At 41.9% G+C, this 15865-nt stretch overlaps 1 protein-coding gene across 1 annotated transcript in view; it reads right to left on the bottom strand.

Annotated features, from left to right (window-relative positions):
* Positions 1-1095: 1095 nt before the first annotated feature.
* The window catches only part of LOC126249172 (putative ammonium transporter 2), a 302811-nt gene continuing 288041 nt past the window's right edge, over positions 1096-15865 (bottom strand). The window contains exons 11-12 of the mRNA XM_049950828.1: positions 3140-3312; positions 1096-1427 (exon numbers count right to left, since the gene is read on the bottom strand). Of these exons, the coding sequence (XP_049806785.1) occupies positions 1096-1427; positions 3140-3312 (505 nt within the window). The remainder of the gene's footprint in view (positions 1428-3139; positions 3313-15865) is intronic.

Genomic DNA, 15865 nt, shown 5'->3' on the forward strand with positions numbered 1-15865 from the left:
ACATCTTTCCATTTTTCTATATCATCACATAGGAATGTCTAATCATATGTTTCTGGTTCAACAATATCTAAAACAGATACATGAGTCTCATATCTTGCTGGCAATCTTAATGATCTGCAATTTCTTAACTGATATTTCCTATTAGACTGACGGCTTCATCAGCTACTGCTTCCTTTCACTGATATCATTAGAATGTGCATCATTATCTCCCCCTTCACAGACTTCTGTAAAATCCTGCATCACAGGAATATTTTGAAGGTTGTGTTCTACAGATGATAACTTAATTTTGCGTGGAAAAAAGTCCATTGCTCTTGGTGTTGATGTTTTACGTGTGCTGCAGTTGTACTTAAACCATTTTATTATAAAAGTAACATCTCTGTGAAATCTTATTTTGTCACCAGTCTGAAAACCACACACAAATACCTTTTGTGTTTTGGCCAAAACAAACAAAATAACTGTTTTCAGCCTTTGCATCCCATTTTGGCCACATCACATTAGGAACATGGACATAAACTTCTTCACAATAAGTTCTGAGGCATTTTAAGCTTGGTTTCTTCCTTAACCACAGCTCACATGGCACAACCTCCTTTCTTTACTTGTTCCATTCCAGTTGAGTGTGAAAATGCATAATTCACAGCTTCTGTCCAAATTTCAGTTGGCAGTCCACTTGTATGCATACGAGTCCTAGTTACCTTGCCAACAGTTCTAGTTTTGCTTTCAAAGACTCCGTTTTGTTGTGGACAGTATGACACTGTTTCCTACAAAATGCCATGTTGGTTAGTTAATTTGTTAACTTCTGGGTTACAAAACTCTATTCTATTTTCTGTTCTTAATGTCTTTATGGCTCTGCAACAATGTTTTTCACTCACTTTATAGAAATTTTTGTAACATTCAGCTGTGTCTGATTACTTTTGTTGAACTACACCATTCTCCAGTGACTGTAGTCATCTTTCAACATCAAGAAATATTTTACACCAGTGACACAGTCTTCTCGCCCCACAAATCTGCATATACAAGCTCACCTGCTTGTTTTGATTTGGTATCAGTGGATGGAAATGACAGTTTACACATTTTACCAATAATGCAGTCTTCACACTAAAACTTCTGATCTTGAAAATTTATCTGGCCACACATCAGAAACTGTTTAACTTTCCTGATGTACCATCCTTTTTTTTCAGAACCAATAGGTGCAATGTATTTTCCATCACCAGTACGAGCAGATCTTGCCTCTGGATATTCTTCATCAGTGGTAAACCAAGAATGTGAATTGGACATGTGATCAGTTGTTCCTGAATCAGCTGCTCCTGAATCAGTTGCTCCTGAATCCATATACCATGCTTCTCCAGTTGTGTCTGAATCATTTGCATTGAACATTGCTTCTCCAATGACAGCTTCTCCATTGGGTGAATGCTGGTTTGAAGTTGCAGCTGTCACAAGTACAGTGACCTGGCTTATGACAATAACGAAAAGTGACTGATTTTACAAAATGCTTGTGTTTCTTATCACAATTTGTATGAGAGCTGTTGCTTGCCACATTTGCTAAACTTTTACCATTATCACTTGTATTTATTCTACCTTCCTCAGTGGCAAGTCCAGGTATCAGATTGCTCAGTGTTTGTTCACTTGCCTGGACTGATTCCCGTGCACTGACAAAATATTTGTATGCTACTGGCAGAGTCATCAACATTTTTGTAATGACAATCTGCTCATGTATTTACTCACCTAGAATCAGCAAGCAATGTGCAAGATCTTCAATCCTAGCAATATGTGTCACCATGTCATCAGCTGGCTTCTTTTGCAAACTATACCGCTGCTGTAGTAACATCTAAACACTGGTTCCAGATTTTTGTTCATAAATAGACACTAGCTTGTCCCATATTTCTTTCAATTTGTTGCTGCTCATAATGTGCAGCCCAGTTTTTTCTTTAACTGATGTGATGATAATTTGCTAAGTTATTGTGTTAAACTTCATCCAGACTGCAATCAATTTACTGTATACATCATCATCAGATGTTTCTTCAGGTAGATTATGCAAACTATTGACAACAGTCCAAGAATTGTGTGCTTTCAATACTATGCGTACTTGAAACTTCCAAGTAGTGCAAGTTCTCACTTTCCATCTTGAGGTTAAGTTATTTTTCTCTTTGCGTATGGCCAGAAAACTAACCTTACATGGCAGATCATATTTGTTATTATTCATGTGCAACAAAATTTTTTCACAAAATATGTTACTTGACCAGTAACCTGTTAGGACAGATTATTTCTGAGTTAACAAATAACACATATAACTTGATGATCTTGGATTTTATTTCATACACAGTTACACACAGTACACTCAGAAAGATTGAATAAGTACAATAGAAAAACAAAGATATTTGGTGGCAAAGAAAATGTACACAGCAAAGATTCATGAGAACCAAAGAAGACAAATCACTGTGTTTGTTCTTCTTCTACAAATTTTTATAACAACATGAAACAAGACAGTCTGATGGATTCCATGTTGTTCAGAGTGAGTCAGTAGCCTATTGCTACCTTCTACAGATAATATATGAACCGTTTTACAGTTCGGATGGATAATGTACAAGAGACAAAACGCAGTATTTAACATGGGTGGTGGCTCATTCTTAGGTGCTGAGATAAGAATACAATTATTCATAATTTATTTGTATGGCCTAACAGATATCTGCAATAATCAATGCAAAACTGCTTTTGGGTGATGTTTTATATAGTAATTTGCTGATATTAACACCCAAGCAACCAGTGCATCCTTGGAGAGACTACGTTTTTTTTTGAGACCAAAAGTTATTACATTTCAATAAATAAAGGTACAGCCAAAAACTGCATGAAACTACCAATAGTCTTGAGGGGATATGGAATAGTTGTAGGTAAACAACTAGAATTCTCTCAGATACAGATTTATTCACACTTAGCTTCTACACAGATACAAGTCCGGAGGCTAACTGCCGTTAGCGTCCAACATCCTGCCCAAAGCCCTCTCCTCAAAGATAGGACACTTACGCACTGAACAAATATCGATATTTATGGCGCTCTACGCCACATAGCCCCCCCCCCCCTTGCACAGTATGGAGTACGTCCCTGTGAATGGGGGGGGGGGGTGAGAAGTGGGAAGGTAACATACAGTTCTTCTGCGTCAGGCGGAAGTGGTCGACTGGTAGGAGACCGGGGGTGAAACCCGGTACGTCGACGGCGAAGTCAGCAAGCGACGCCGGCGGCTGAAGACGACGTCCCGTCCTGGATTGGAGGTGTAGCACTTCGTCAGCCGGCAGGTGGAGAATCACCTTGCCAGAAGGCCTAACAAAGGCACGCAAATTGCCACACACAGCACTTCTGCTCAATTTAAAGCGGCGCACCACACGAGATTCTGCACTTCCTCCCTCAACATTGTCACACGCGAGTACCACACACACCTATCGCCATCTACGACAACAGATAATTTATGTATGTCATCAGAGTGCACATGTGTTGTGAATTCTTGGGTGGCACCTGTACGAGCAATGGTAGGGAGGCAGGGAGGTGTGGGAAAGCCATGGCAGGGGGAAGCATCTGCTAAGAGGGGGGTGGCAGGTGCACTGGAATGCGCAGGAGACAACCTCGGGTGATCAGCTGACAGACAAGGGAGCATGACCGAAGGCAACGAGGAGCCAGCATGGATTGAACGGCATGACAAAGAGCTGTCACACGAAGATGGTAACACAATGGTACAATCCGAGTGGTTGGCAGTTCGACTGCGAGGGCTGTGAGGAGTGAAGCCCCTAAAAGATTGGCCACTCGAGTTAGATGAACGCGAAGAAGGAGCAGTGCTCGGCAGAGAAGCACGCTGTGGAGAATCAATACCCGAATGCATGGTATGGGAAGATGGATGGCCGCTCGAAGCAGGAGTGGGAGAAATAGGGGCAGAATCAGGGAGGTTCACCTGAGGCTCAATGAAAGCTGGTTTCACTCGGTTGAGTGAGACAGTGGTTACAGAGTCTTTTATGAGGAGATCCATGTTATTCTCAGAGCATTTGACGACCTTGTAAGGACCTATGTAGGGTGGCTGAAGCAGGGCTTTGACTGAGTCGTCTCTGAGAAACACATACTCACAAGAGTCTAGTGTGCACGGTACGTGCACGTGTGGAGGTGTATGAGCAGCCGGAGGTGGCAGCTGAATTTTGCTGCAGTGCAAGCGCACCCGCTCGAGAAGTGAAGGGAGTTAAGAGGGCCATGGAAGTGGGGTGGGAGTGACTAATTCTCCAGGCAAAACCAGAGGTTGGCCATACACAAACCCGGCTGCGGAACCCTTGAGGTCTTCCTTGAAAGTCGCACGAAGGCCAAGAAGCACGAAGGGCAGAGCCTCTGTCCATAGTGAGTCATGGCAACGCAGGGCAGACTTTAAGGTGCGATGCCATCACTCGACAAGCCCATTGCTTTGGGGGTGGTATGCAGAAGTATGAATTTTGACAATACCACACATTTTACATAAGTCAGAGAAAACTGAAGACACGAATTGTTGCCCCTGGTCAGTGGTGAGGTAAACAGGTGAGCCAAATCTAGAGATCCATGAATCTAAGAATGCTCGACTTACTGTCTCAGAGGTAATGTTCAGAATAGGCACAGCCTCAGCCCACCGAGTCATCCTGTCAATAGCTGTAAACAAGTAACGGAAACCCTCGGAGGGGGGCAAAGGGCCTACGAGGTCGACACGAACATGGTGAAGCCGGCCTGGCGGTTGGGCAAAACAGCCAAGGGGTGGGGAAGTGTGCCTGGAAACTTTGTTCTGTTGACACAACATGCATGCTCTTGCCCAGAACTGACAGTCGCGGCGCATGTCTCTCCAGACAAACCGTTCAGCTACAAGACGGGTGGAAGCTTTGACACTGGGGTGTGCTAATGTGTGTAGTTTGTCAAAGACCTGGCGTTGAAGGGGCTTAGGAATGAATGGCCACAACGTACCAGTCGATTCATCACACCACACTAAGTCAGATATGCCAGGTAAAGTAGAGCGTACCGGTTGGAGAGAGGAGCTGTGGTCCAAAATTAACTGTATGATATCGGGGTCTGCTGATTGCAACCGAGGTAGGTCTGTTAAGTCAATTAAGGTTGTGACAACACCAACACGCGAGAGAAAATCAGCAACCACAATGTCCGCTCCTCGGATGCAGCGAATGTCATTTGTAAATTGGTGGATCAGCCACAGGATTTTTTATGGCAGGAACCAACGGCTTGTGATCAGTGAGCACATAGAAATCCCGTCCCTCAACATCAGTTCTGAAGTGTCTTATGGCCTCGTAAACTGCAAGTAATTCTCTGTCGAATGCTGAGTATTTCTTCTGCGCGTTGTTTAGCTTTTTTGAGAAAAACTGCAGGGGGGTCATAACATCGTTGTATGTCTGACTCAGTACTGTGCCGATAGCATTGTCACTAGCGTCAGTAGTGATAAACATTGTGGCGTCCGCACGTGGGTGAGCAATAGTGACAGCGGAGGCCAACAGCTGTTTGAGTTCGTTAAATGCCTTGTCCATGTCTGGTGTCCATTGTACCTGGTGGGTGCCAGAAGTTTGTGGGCCAGCGAGAGCATCTGTGAGAGGAACCTGCACCGCAGAAGTGGCTGGCAAATGTTTTCGGTAATAATTAACTGTTCCGATGAACCTGCGTAATTCCCTATAGGTCTGAGGGTGTAGCATCTCGAGAACAGGCTTGATCTTGTCCTGCGGTGGTGTCAGACTGTCTGATGACACAACATAACTTAGGAATGTGACGGATGACTGATGCAATTGAGTCTTTTTATTGTTCAGTTCAATACCAGCAGCTGCTAAAATATCTGTCACGACTTGAACACGATCCTCACTCTGTTCCAAAGTAGAAGCAAAAACCAATATGTCGTCCATGTATACGAAACAAAAGTCTAGATGGGATAAAGTTTGATTGATGAAACGCTGCCACGTTTGGGGGGCGTTTTTCAACCCAAACGGCATAAATTTGTATTGGAACAGCCCGGAGGGAGTGGTTATGGCAGTCTTTTCGATATCCTCCGGAGCCATAGGAATCTGATGAAATGCGTGCTTACAGTCCAAAACAGAGAAGTACTTTGCACCTATGAGCGCATGATTGAAGTCTGCAGTGTGTGGGACCGGATATTTATCAATGATGGTGCGGGCATTTAAACACCTATAGTCTCCGACCATACGCCAAGTACCGTCTTTCTTTTGGTCAAACAGGATAGGACTAGCCCAGCAACCGGAAGAAGGTTCAATTATTCCCTTTTGTGATAGATCATCCAATTGTTCTTTTGCAATTTTCATAAATTCCGGCTTGAGGCGGCATGGGCATTGCGATATGGGCGGCCCATCAGTTAGACGTAACCGATGAACTGTGCCATTAGTGACTACTGCAATACGTGGTGCGGCACGACAGTCAGATGTCCATGAAGCAGAGCAGGCAGTGGCCGACGGGCAAAGCTGTGGCGCTGAGGGCACGGAAGTACAGGTGTGCCAACCGCTCGTAGGCTGTGTAAAGGCTGCACGCGTGTTAACATGGGCGAGGTTGGTACACTGGTTCTTGGTAGCGGGCCGTGCCGCTACGAGTGGTGTAGGCACAAGTGGGCGTGGCCGAACAGCAGATGGCCGTAGTTCATTGCCACGAGCTTGGCAAGTTAATTGTCCATTCGGAACGCAAGGAGCATGAGCACTCGGGCATACACTATCATTACAAAAGGGGGTGCTGACACAGTTAACAGAGTTCACAACATTGTCGTTAACGTGCGCGGGCACGGTAACACCAGATTGGCATGGACTGACCTTGTCTATAGCCAACGAGTCGTCTGCTTGTAGTGCAGTGAGGCGTTGTTGTGTGGAGGCCAACTCGTGGTGTATGTTGCGTAGATGCAGTAGCATTTCAGTACATTCCATCCGCAACTTCGAAGACTTGGCGCACTCCACTAGCCACTTGTTTGTCCAAGATTGCAGCTCCAAGGATAGGTTTTGCACACTTCTTCGCACAGCACACATGTTTGGTGTTTGCCAAACTGTCACTCGGCAGAGCGAAAGGAATATGTTTGTTAAGGGGGGGGGGGGTAAAACACAGTATTTTGCACAAAATCTAGTGACAACTGATAGTGCTTGAGGAAATCAATTCCGAGAATAGGTTCTTCAATTGATGACACTAGAAACGTCCACTCCAGCTTGCACTCGGGCGAAAGTTTCACTCTATACAAAGTGGAACCCAAACACTGTAGGGTAGACAAGATCACTGCACGAAGTACTGTTTTGTGTGGTTGCACTTTATTGGTTGCTAGGCAAACCAGCAGCAAAGAGACGTCTGCGCCAGTGTCTACCAGAAAACATACACCTGATCGTAAATCGTGAACATAGACTCGACCACACTTACTGTTGTTGTCCGAAACGGAGTGCAACGTGGGATGATGCCCGTTGTTTACATCGCAGGAGGTGGCACCGTAGCCTACCTGTGGTTGGAGTTTGGGTAAGAACACGGTGACTGGCAGTTGCGAGCTTGCTCCCCGAATCTCACGTGGAAGAAACAGTAAGGTTGGGTGGGCCTGTGCTCTTGTGGGTAGTTGCTAGGTGACGGAGTATGTGCCCCAGAGTCTTCCACAGAGGCCGATGCACTGTCGTTGTGGGGAGTTGAAGGTGCAGGCAGGGCAGATAGTTTAAGAAGCTTGATATTAGCAGCACCAAACAAGGGCGTGGCGTCAGAAAGCGTCTTAGTGCAGTCACGACCAGAATGCAGTGCACGGAGCTCACGTTGCCTGGTGGAGTATGCTCTGTTGGCGGCGCGTAAACGTTCATTTACTGGCCTATCTTCATACGCAGAGATTGCAGTCTGGACAGGCAAAGGCAGCTTGTCAGTCCAGATTTCTGCGAGCGGGTCATCAGGCATAACTTGCTCATCGACGAGAAGACGGATGCACCGCCACAGCTGGGACGGAGACCTGTCGCCGAGACGCTCTTCGTAGATGAGCTGTCCCACATTTTCTCTCCTGGTTTTAGAGACACACTCCAGTATCGTTTGTTTTGCCACAGCATACTTCCCTGCTAGGGGGGGGGGGGGTGCTTTAATCAGATTGTAAATTAAATCGATGCAGTCGTGAAGATGGTTCATGAGGAGACGAAGCGTGCATCGGCGTCCAAAGCACAGACATTGAGACATTGAATGTTTTCTCAACCAGGTTAAACCAGAACTCCGGGTGAGCGGGTTTGAAGTCTGGTAGTTTCGGCAGATTCGGCACTGCAGTCACTGCAGAGGTGCACCTATTACTTCGGACGGAAGTAGAGCATGCAGAAGATAGCGAGTCCGAATTACCGGCGTCCCATAATGTGGGAATCGTGAAATTCACTTGACGCTGGGGGGGCGGCTGAGAAGCGACGGACGCTCGAACGGTGTGAGGATCGTAGTCAAAATGTGCATTCTCATTGATGTGGTAGCTCAGAGAGAAGCCACAAGTACTTAAGTACGCCGGTGAATGTCCGTTATGCACACAGTATTCACTCGACCATGAGTGGTGGTGCTGGTTGTAGATGTCGGAGTAATTATTGACCAGCACAGAATTGTTCACTTGATTAGAAGCAACACAAGGATCCCACGCACGTCCACTAGGATGCGCACTCGGTGTGATATTTGCTGTTTGGCGAGCATTGAACACCTGTTGACTAGCCGGCGCAGAAGGATACACACGTGGCGGGAACTGATTCGAGTTTGAATTTACTACTGGATTTTCCAAAGTAGCAAAACCTCGCTCGACGCCACGAACTGTATTGAATTGTGCATTCAACACAGGAGTAGGAATGTTCCGACCAACACTCTGTGGATGTGGGAAGGTCTAGGCTAACAAAGCCAGAGTCCACGACCGTTGGCGGTTGGAAGAAACTGGCGGCACTCGATGAATTCCACTGCATGTTCTGGCTGAAGGATTCCGAAGATTCTTGCGGCATGTCCACTATGACGGCAGGAGTGCTGGAGAGATGTTGCTGAAATCCGGGTGGCGGTGAGTGCTGAAAGGCCATTGTCTGGAGCTGAAGAAAGGCCCTCGTGATCACGGAGAAACCCGACGCGGTAGGCACGTAAATAACCTTCGGGCGGTAACTCGGACGCATATTACACAAAAAACGGGGTCACCAGTGAGGGGATATGGAATAGTTGTAGGTAAACAACTAGAATTCTCTCAGATACAGATTTATTCACACTTAGCGTCTACACAGATACAAGTCCGGAGGCTAACTGCTGTTAGCGTCCAACATCCTGCCCAAAGCCCTCTCCTCAAAAATAGCACACTTACGCACTGAACAAATATCGATATTCATGGCGCTCTACGTCACAGTCTTATGGCAAAATGTGTTAAGATATGTGTGGACATGAATCTCATGAAATGTCATGTAGTGTCAGATATGCCCAAGTTGAATCAGAAACATTTGCTGCTGTCAATCAGTTACAGTAAATGTGAAGACTCACAGCATGTGCAAGAAGTAGCGCATAAACATTATGTTGTTTAACAAATTACAAACAAAACAGTGACAGAGACACATGGTAGAAGTTTTCATTTCATAAGGCCTACTGAATTGTACTGTAGGTTGTCCTGAACTGTACTGTAGGTTGTGTCACAAATTACAGACAAACCAGTGGTAGAGACACATGGTCCAAGTTTTCATTTCAGAAGGCCTAAATTCCTCTTTAACTGTACTGTTGTTGAAGTCACAAACAATTTTGATCAAGTTTACACTTGTTCTGTGCACTTACATCACACATGTCTGACATCCAATGAGCATTCTGTAGTATTCTGAGCACTCTGCTGTGCATGTCATAGCCAGTGAGAGCTTAAAACATGATCTAGTGAGTTATTAAGAGAAATTTTTATTGCACATGTTGCTAGCTGTCATCATTGATGGTAGTGGTAATGGACAATTTCTACATAAGTGAGCAAGAGACATAATTTACAAGATACACAATTTCATCAAGCACAAAGCATGTGTATGTGCATGCTGCAACTGTCACTTGGCAATTCAGTGCGCATCCATGCCTAGACCTGTGTGAACTGCCATTGTTCACAAATTCGACTATAACTAAAGAGCCCACTTAAGAGAAAAAGAGTCTTCTGTTATTCAGAAGTTAATTAGTCTGTCAGTAGTACCACTGCCAACTCCATATTCCACCTTAGACCCATGAAATGTATTTGTAGTTGCAAATACGAACAACCATCGGCTGTGTAAGGGAATGATGACACTGAAAATTTGTGCTAGACTGGGGACTCAAACCTGAATTTCCCATTTGATGCAAGCAATCACCTTAACCACTTTGTCTATCCAGAGACAAACTTCCAAATCGCGCCATTCCTGCATCATAACCTGTACTCGTATGCACATTATAGAATTCCTGTACAGGGAAGGACATTTTAATTGAAAGTCACTGCCTGGTATTGGCAGATAAATACAATACTGCAGTGCTTGTGTTGCTAAGAAGAAGAATGCAATTTTCTTTTGGACATGCCTGCATGCTTTGGCTATCCATGCACAACCCATGGCTAGACCCAAACTTCCATATGCCATCACAATCTGTACTCATACATATATTATGGAATTTCCATACAGGGGAAGACATTTTAATTGAAAATCACTGCCCAGTATTGATGGATAAATATGATATTGGAGTGTCTGTCTTATTAAGAAGAACAGTGCGAAGTTCCTTCGGACATCCATGCCTGTCCAAAGAAACAGGCACTGCGGTGACTATGGCTGTTATGAAATACATGAACTGTATATGCAGTTGTGAACACAAACAACAATCAGCTGTATAAGCGAATGATGATGACGAAAATTCGTGTCAGACTGGGACTTGAACCCAGGTATCATGCTTTACATGAGCGTGGCTATCCTTGCATGACTCATCGCCAGACCCAAACTTGTGATTTTCATCATTCCCTTGTACAGCTGACAGTTGTTCATATTTGCAGCTCCAAATACATTTCATTTATTTCTAACAGCTGCAGTTGCTTCAGTGTCTGTTCCTTCGGACATGCATGCATATGCAAAGTAACAGAACACTGTTCTTAATAACACAGCAACTGCAATATTGTATCATATCATAGAAGTACCCCAGTAAAGTATTCTGTTAAAGTGGCAGAGACTCCAAAGAAGAACATCTATAGCTGTTAACCAACAATAACAAAATTACTGACCAATGCCCTTAGGAAACCATGTAGAATCAACACCACCTAAGTACACATTCAGTAGATGTGAACCTAGCAAGTACACTAATATCAGTGGCATAGAGCCTATGAGAAATGGCTGAGAACCTAAGGTAACAGACTCAAAATTGGGCAGGTGTGCCAGCTTAGTTTCTGGGTCAATATATTTTTGCTGTCAGCATTTGCTTGTTACCCACATGCAACAGACTTGATTCACTCAAAAAGTTATGTCAGAGGTGCAGGATCGTCCCAGTATGACTCCATTCTGATATCCACCACTACAGAGTTTGCTAGCCCAGTATTACACAGTATTAGTTGATATGAGATCAAAGTTTTCAAACAAGGTTTTGATCCAAGTAGGACAAGTAATCATTCTACCAAGATGAAGTTTGATGCTGGAAATAGGAACATATCACTGAATCAATTCAACACGTAAATTGACAACATACTGCATTTCAACACGCATTTTCAAATGACTCCTGCTTATGGCCATCTTTTGTTTCTGAAGCAATAACACTGTGTAATCTTTTCCAACATGCAATCTTTTGAGTCAGCATTTGCCAAAATTCAGAGGTATCTAATGTATTAGGTTGATACTCCATTTCTTGTGTTATTGCTCCAACATCCCATTCCACAACACAACATTCTTCTGAAATCTCTAATCATAAATTGTGAATGTTTCTTGCACACACACAAATTGAATGTGTTGTTGGTACCATTCTTGTCATTAAAAATATTTATGTAAGTTAAAAGAACATTAGTTAATGACATTAATTAGAAACCTGTGACAACAACAGAGAAATACACTGATCATGGCCAGATTCCACTATTCTTTGTGTAATCTCACTTGCTGCCTTCAAATGTATCATTTCAATTTGCTTTAAAACCTAATATAGTGTGAAAGGGAAGGTGGGGTACAATCATCTTCATGAGAAAAGTGGCTACTGTAAATTTTTTGCTCAGAACAATGCTGCTTCCTGCCAAGAAATGGTCAGACTAATTCTAATGTACACCATCACTGTTATCAGTAAGTTTGATAGAGGAAGCATCTTATGTTCTTCTTTAATAACACTTTACTTATTGTCAGTCATTAATGTAAGATAAGTAATGGTTGAAAATGGCTCTGAGCACTATGGGACTTAACTTCTGAGGTCATCAGTCCCCTAGAACTTAGAACTACTTAAACCAAACTAACCTAAGGACATCACACACATCCATGCCCAAGGCAGGATTTGAAGCTGCGACCGTAGTGATCGCGCGGTTGCAGACTGTAGCACCTAGAACCGCTCTGCCACCCTGGCCGGCTAAGATAAGTAATGAATATTATTCTTGTTACCTCAGTTAAAATTGGAGAAATGCTTTCTTTACAATATCACTGTTTAAATATCTTTGGCTGACAAATGTAGTGTGTTTTGGTATGATAGTTTTATCTGTGAATGCTGATATGGCATCTGGTAGGGAAAAGCAGCCACTCTGCTTATTGGGAAAAGTTCATGTTTAATCTTTTTATCCTGTTAAGAGCTAGTTATCTCTATATATCACACATAACACTACAGACTGACTTCTGAATCCTTTTACATATAAAGCAATCAGTGATCATTCAATCACTTTGTGACATGTTGGAATTAGTTAACAAATGATACTTAAAACAATCTCTGTTCTGTTTAGCTCAATACAAAAATCTGAATGAAAATGATCTGTTACTGCACCTGGCATTCTTTCAGGTACTGAGGCATCAATATGGACAGAAAAATGTCCAGAAATAACAACAGTAACTGTGGAACTCTGTTGTAATGGAAAATGCAATTGGGGTGGTAAAGAGTAATAAGATGCCTTCTTCTATAGCAGCAAAGCACATTTCTTTTTCCATGTAATACACTGGAAAGAATAATTCTGAGGAAAAAAACCCAGAGATGTTGTAGGTGGTAAAAGATTATAGGAAACTGACAGAGTGTGCTCAATAAAGAACAAGAACAAGAAATACTTGATAATGTTTTTGAAATGGAAAAACAATTTTATTGATTTGCAGGGAATGATATGTGGAGATGAGCATTCCAATCTGCAGAGTGAAACAAAATACCAAATCATTTTGACAAACAGTTAGAGATAGCAGGCAAAGATAGCACTCTAATATTAGTCTTATGACACCTTTCTCAATTGCTAGAAAATAAGCTTTTAACAAGGTCAACAGAGATTAGTTTTTTGATATCCGTAAAACAATGTAAGAAAAACAGTTACATCCTGCCCATCATACTTATATTGCAAAAACCATTGATAGTTCAGTCCAAGAACAGCACATAAAGGAAGATGCCAAACCAGTAGCATTAATGCAGCCAAAACAGAGTTGCTGTCCACTTTCAGAGTATGTACATCCACATTAGCCTCTTTACCCTGTTAGGTTGGGAAAAGTGGCCACTATGTAATGCTTCAGGAAAATGCACATAGGTCCTATTCATCATATACTTTTTTACTTGTAAATATTCAGTTTGATACCGTAAAATGCACAAATTCAAAATAATAAGCTACAAGCTTCTATTAATAACAATGGTTTGGTGAAAATTCAATTTCCCTTAGATTGGCCACTTTACTCCACTTTTCCTTCATCAAAACCTTGATCAACATGTTGATCATATTGTTTTCAGTGAATAACATACCAATGATGTAACTGAGATGCAATTGCATGAACTGCAGAACAGCTTTCAAAACCAGTAGACTTACAATCACTGAGTATGTAACTTATAATATTTTTGGAACCATACTTCAGCTGTGCTATGTTTACAATAAATATGTTATGGAAGTTAATTTTACATTACTTTAATACAGCAATTATTTCTCTGCTACATTTGCCATTGTTTTTATCTCTTGTATAACACAACTATTGCATTTCTGCTACAACAAGAACTGGCATATTACATTTTCATAATTTAGATTCAGTTCTTCTGCATTTACAATCAATGTTATTTTTATCAGGTGGAAAAGAATAAATATTATCAATCTTTTGCAACTGAATGCTACCATAGCTACTGCTGTTTTCCCACCAACATATTTCACCTGTTTATTTTAGGCATCATCAGTAATTTTTGTCCCCCATATTTCTTTCATGTTCCTACTGGTTTGATGTAAGCACTATATGAATGCACTGTAAGTTTCCCTTAGCAGTATGTCACAATCAGCCATTTCATTGTACATAAACTTGCTTGCATACACTGCTGACTGGCAGCAGGTCAAGTGCAGTGTACAGTAAGAATGAAATGCCTAATTGTGACATACAGTTACTGGAAAACTTATGTTGTGCTCATTTAGTGCTTAAAAACAGCCAATGTTAATATAAAAAGAAAATGAGAGATAAAAAATTGATGATGCCTGATACAAATAGACGAAACATGTTTTGTTGAAGTACAATAATAAGCACTAAGTTGGTAAAGATAAATACTGGTAATATTTAGTCTTATCTATGAGTGCAAGATAAACATAATTAACGTAGCAAATTAGGTAGAATGGCTGCATCTCTAAACAATATCGTATTCCATCAAGGCATAGTGATCAACTATCTTACTCACATCAAAAACTAGGTAATCATTTAGTGAGTATGAAAAGTTGAACTAATAATAACTTATACTGTTTAATACTGGGTTAGGAAACATAGCAGTTTAAATTAATTTCTCAGAATTGACTTGTAAATTATCTCATGACTAAATACTGAGCTAATGATCATCGACACGACTTGCCTCCATGGTCCTGTGTTAATAAGGAAGTGGATCAAACCAACCAGGAATACACAGCTATTTGTAAACACTTCAAAAATGTCTCTGTAATAAACACTAGTAACTGTCATAGAGATTCTCACACCAAGCATCGTCAACATTTTAACAAATTAGGCAAATGTGTTTTAAGTGACTTAGTTATCAGGATAGTATTAGATAAGTTGAGCTGTGTTTCAGCTGAGATGTCAAAAAACTTAGTGCTAGACCAGGTTACATACTCCAGCACCATTAGGTTACAACCTGGTCAACTGCTTTATGGTAACAGTATGCTAAGTCAGTCAGGTAAACATGTAAATGAAGTGAAGCGAAAAGGGGAGTTTAAAATAGGTTTCCTCAATATACAGGGTATGACAGATAAAAACCTAATTGTTAATGAATTTTCCAATGAAAACATGTTTGATATCTTATGTATAAGTGAACACTGGTGCAAAGAGGAAGAACTAGGTTACGAAGTACTGGATGATTATACTTTAATTAATTGCTATAGTAGGAAACACCACTTGAATGGTGGAATAGCAATATATGTAAAAGCACTGCCTACACAAAAGTGTAGTAAGCTAGATCTCAACACTCCCTGTGAGGAACTGCACTTTGAAACATCGGGTATAGTAAGTGAGTGCCTTAAAATATTAGTAGTAGTAGTCGACAGATCACCTAGTGGAGACCCCAGTATCTTTCTTGAGAAATTTGATGACCTATTAATGTCCCTCTGTACACCAAAATGGGAACAATATACTATTGTCATTGGAGGGGACATCAACTCAAATTTTGATATTCTGCAGGCCAAAAATCTGTGACAGATTTCAAGAATGTGCTTAGGCAATATAACCTGTACTATACTAACTCCAAACCTACGAGGGGCCCAGCTTGCCTTGATAATATATTTACAAATATTAATAGAACTCAT

This window comes from Schistocerca nitens, chromosome 3 (genome assembly GCF_023898315.1).
Source record: "Schistocerca nitens isolate TAMUIC-IGC-003100 chromosome 3, iqSchNite1.1, whole genome shotgun sequence".
NCBI lineage: Eukaryota > Metazoa > Arthropoda > Insecta > Orthoptera > Acrididae > Schistocerca > Schistocerca nitens.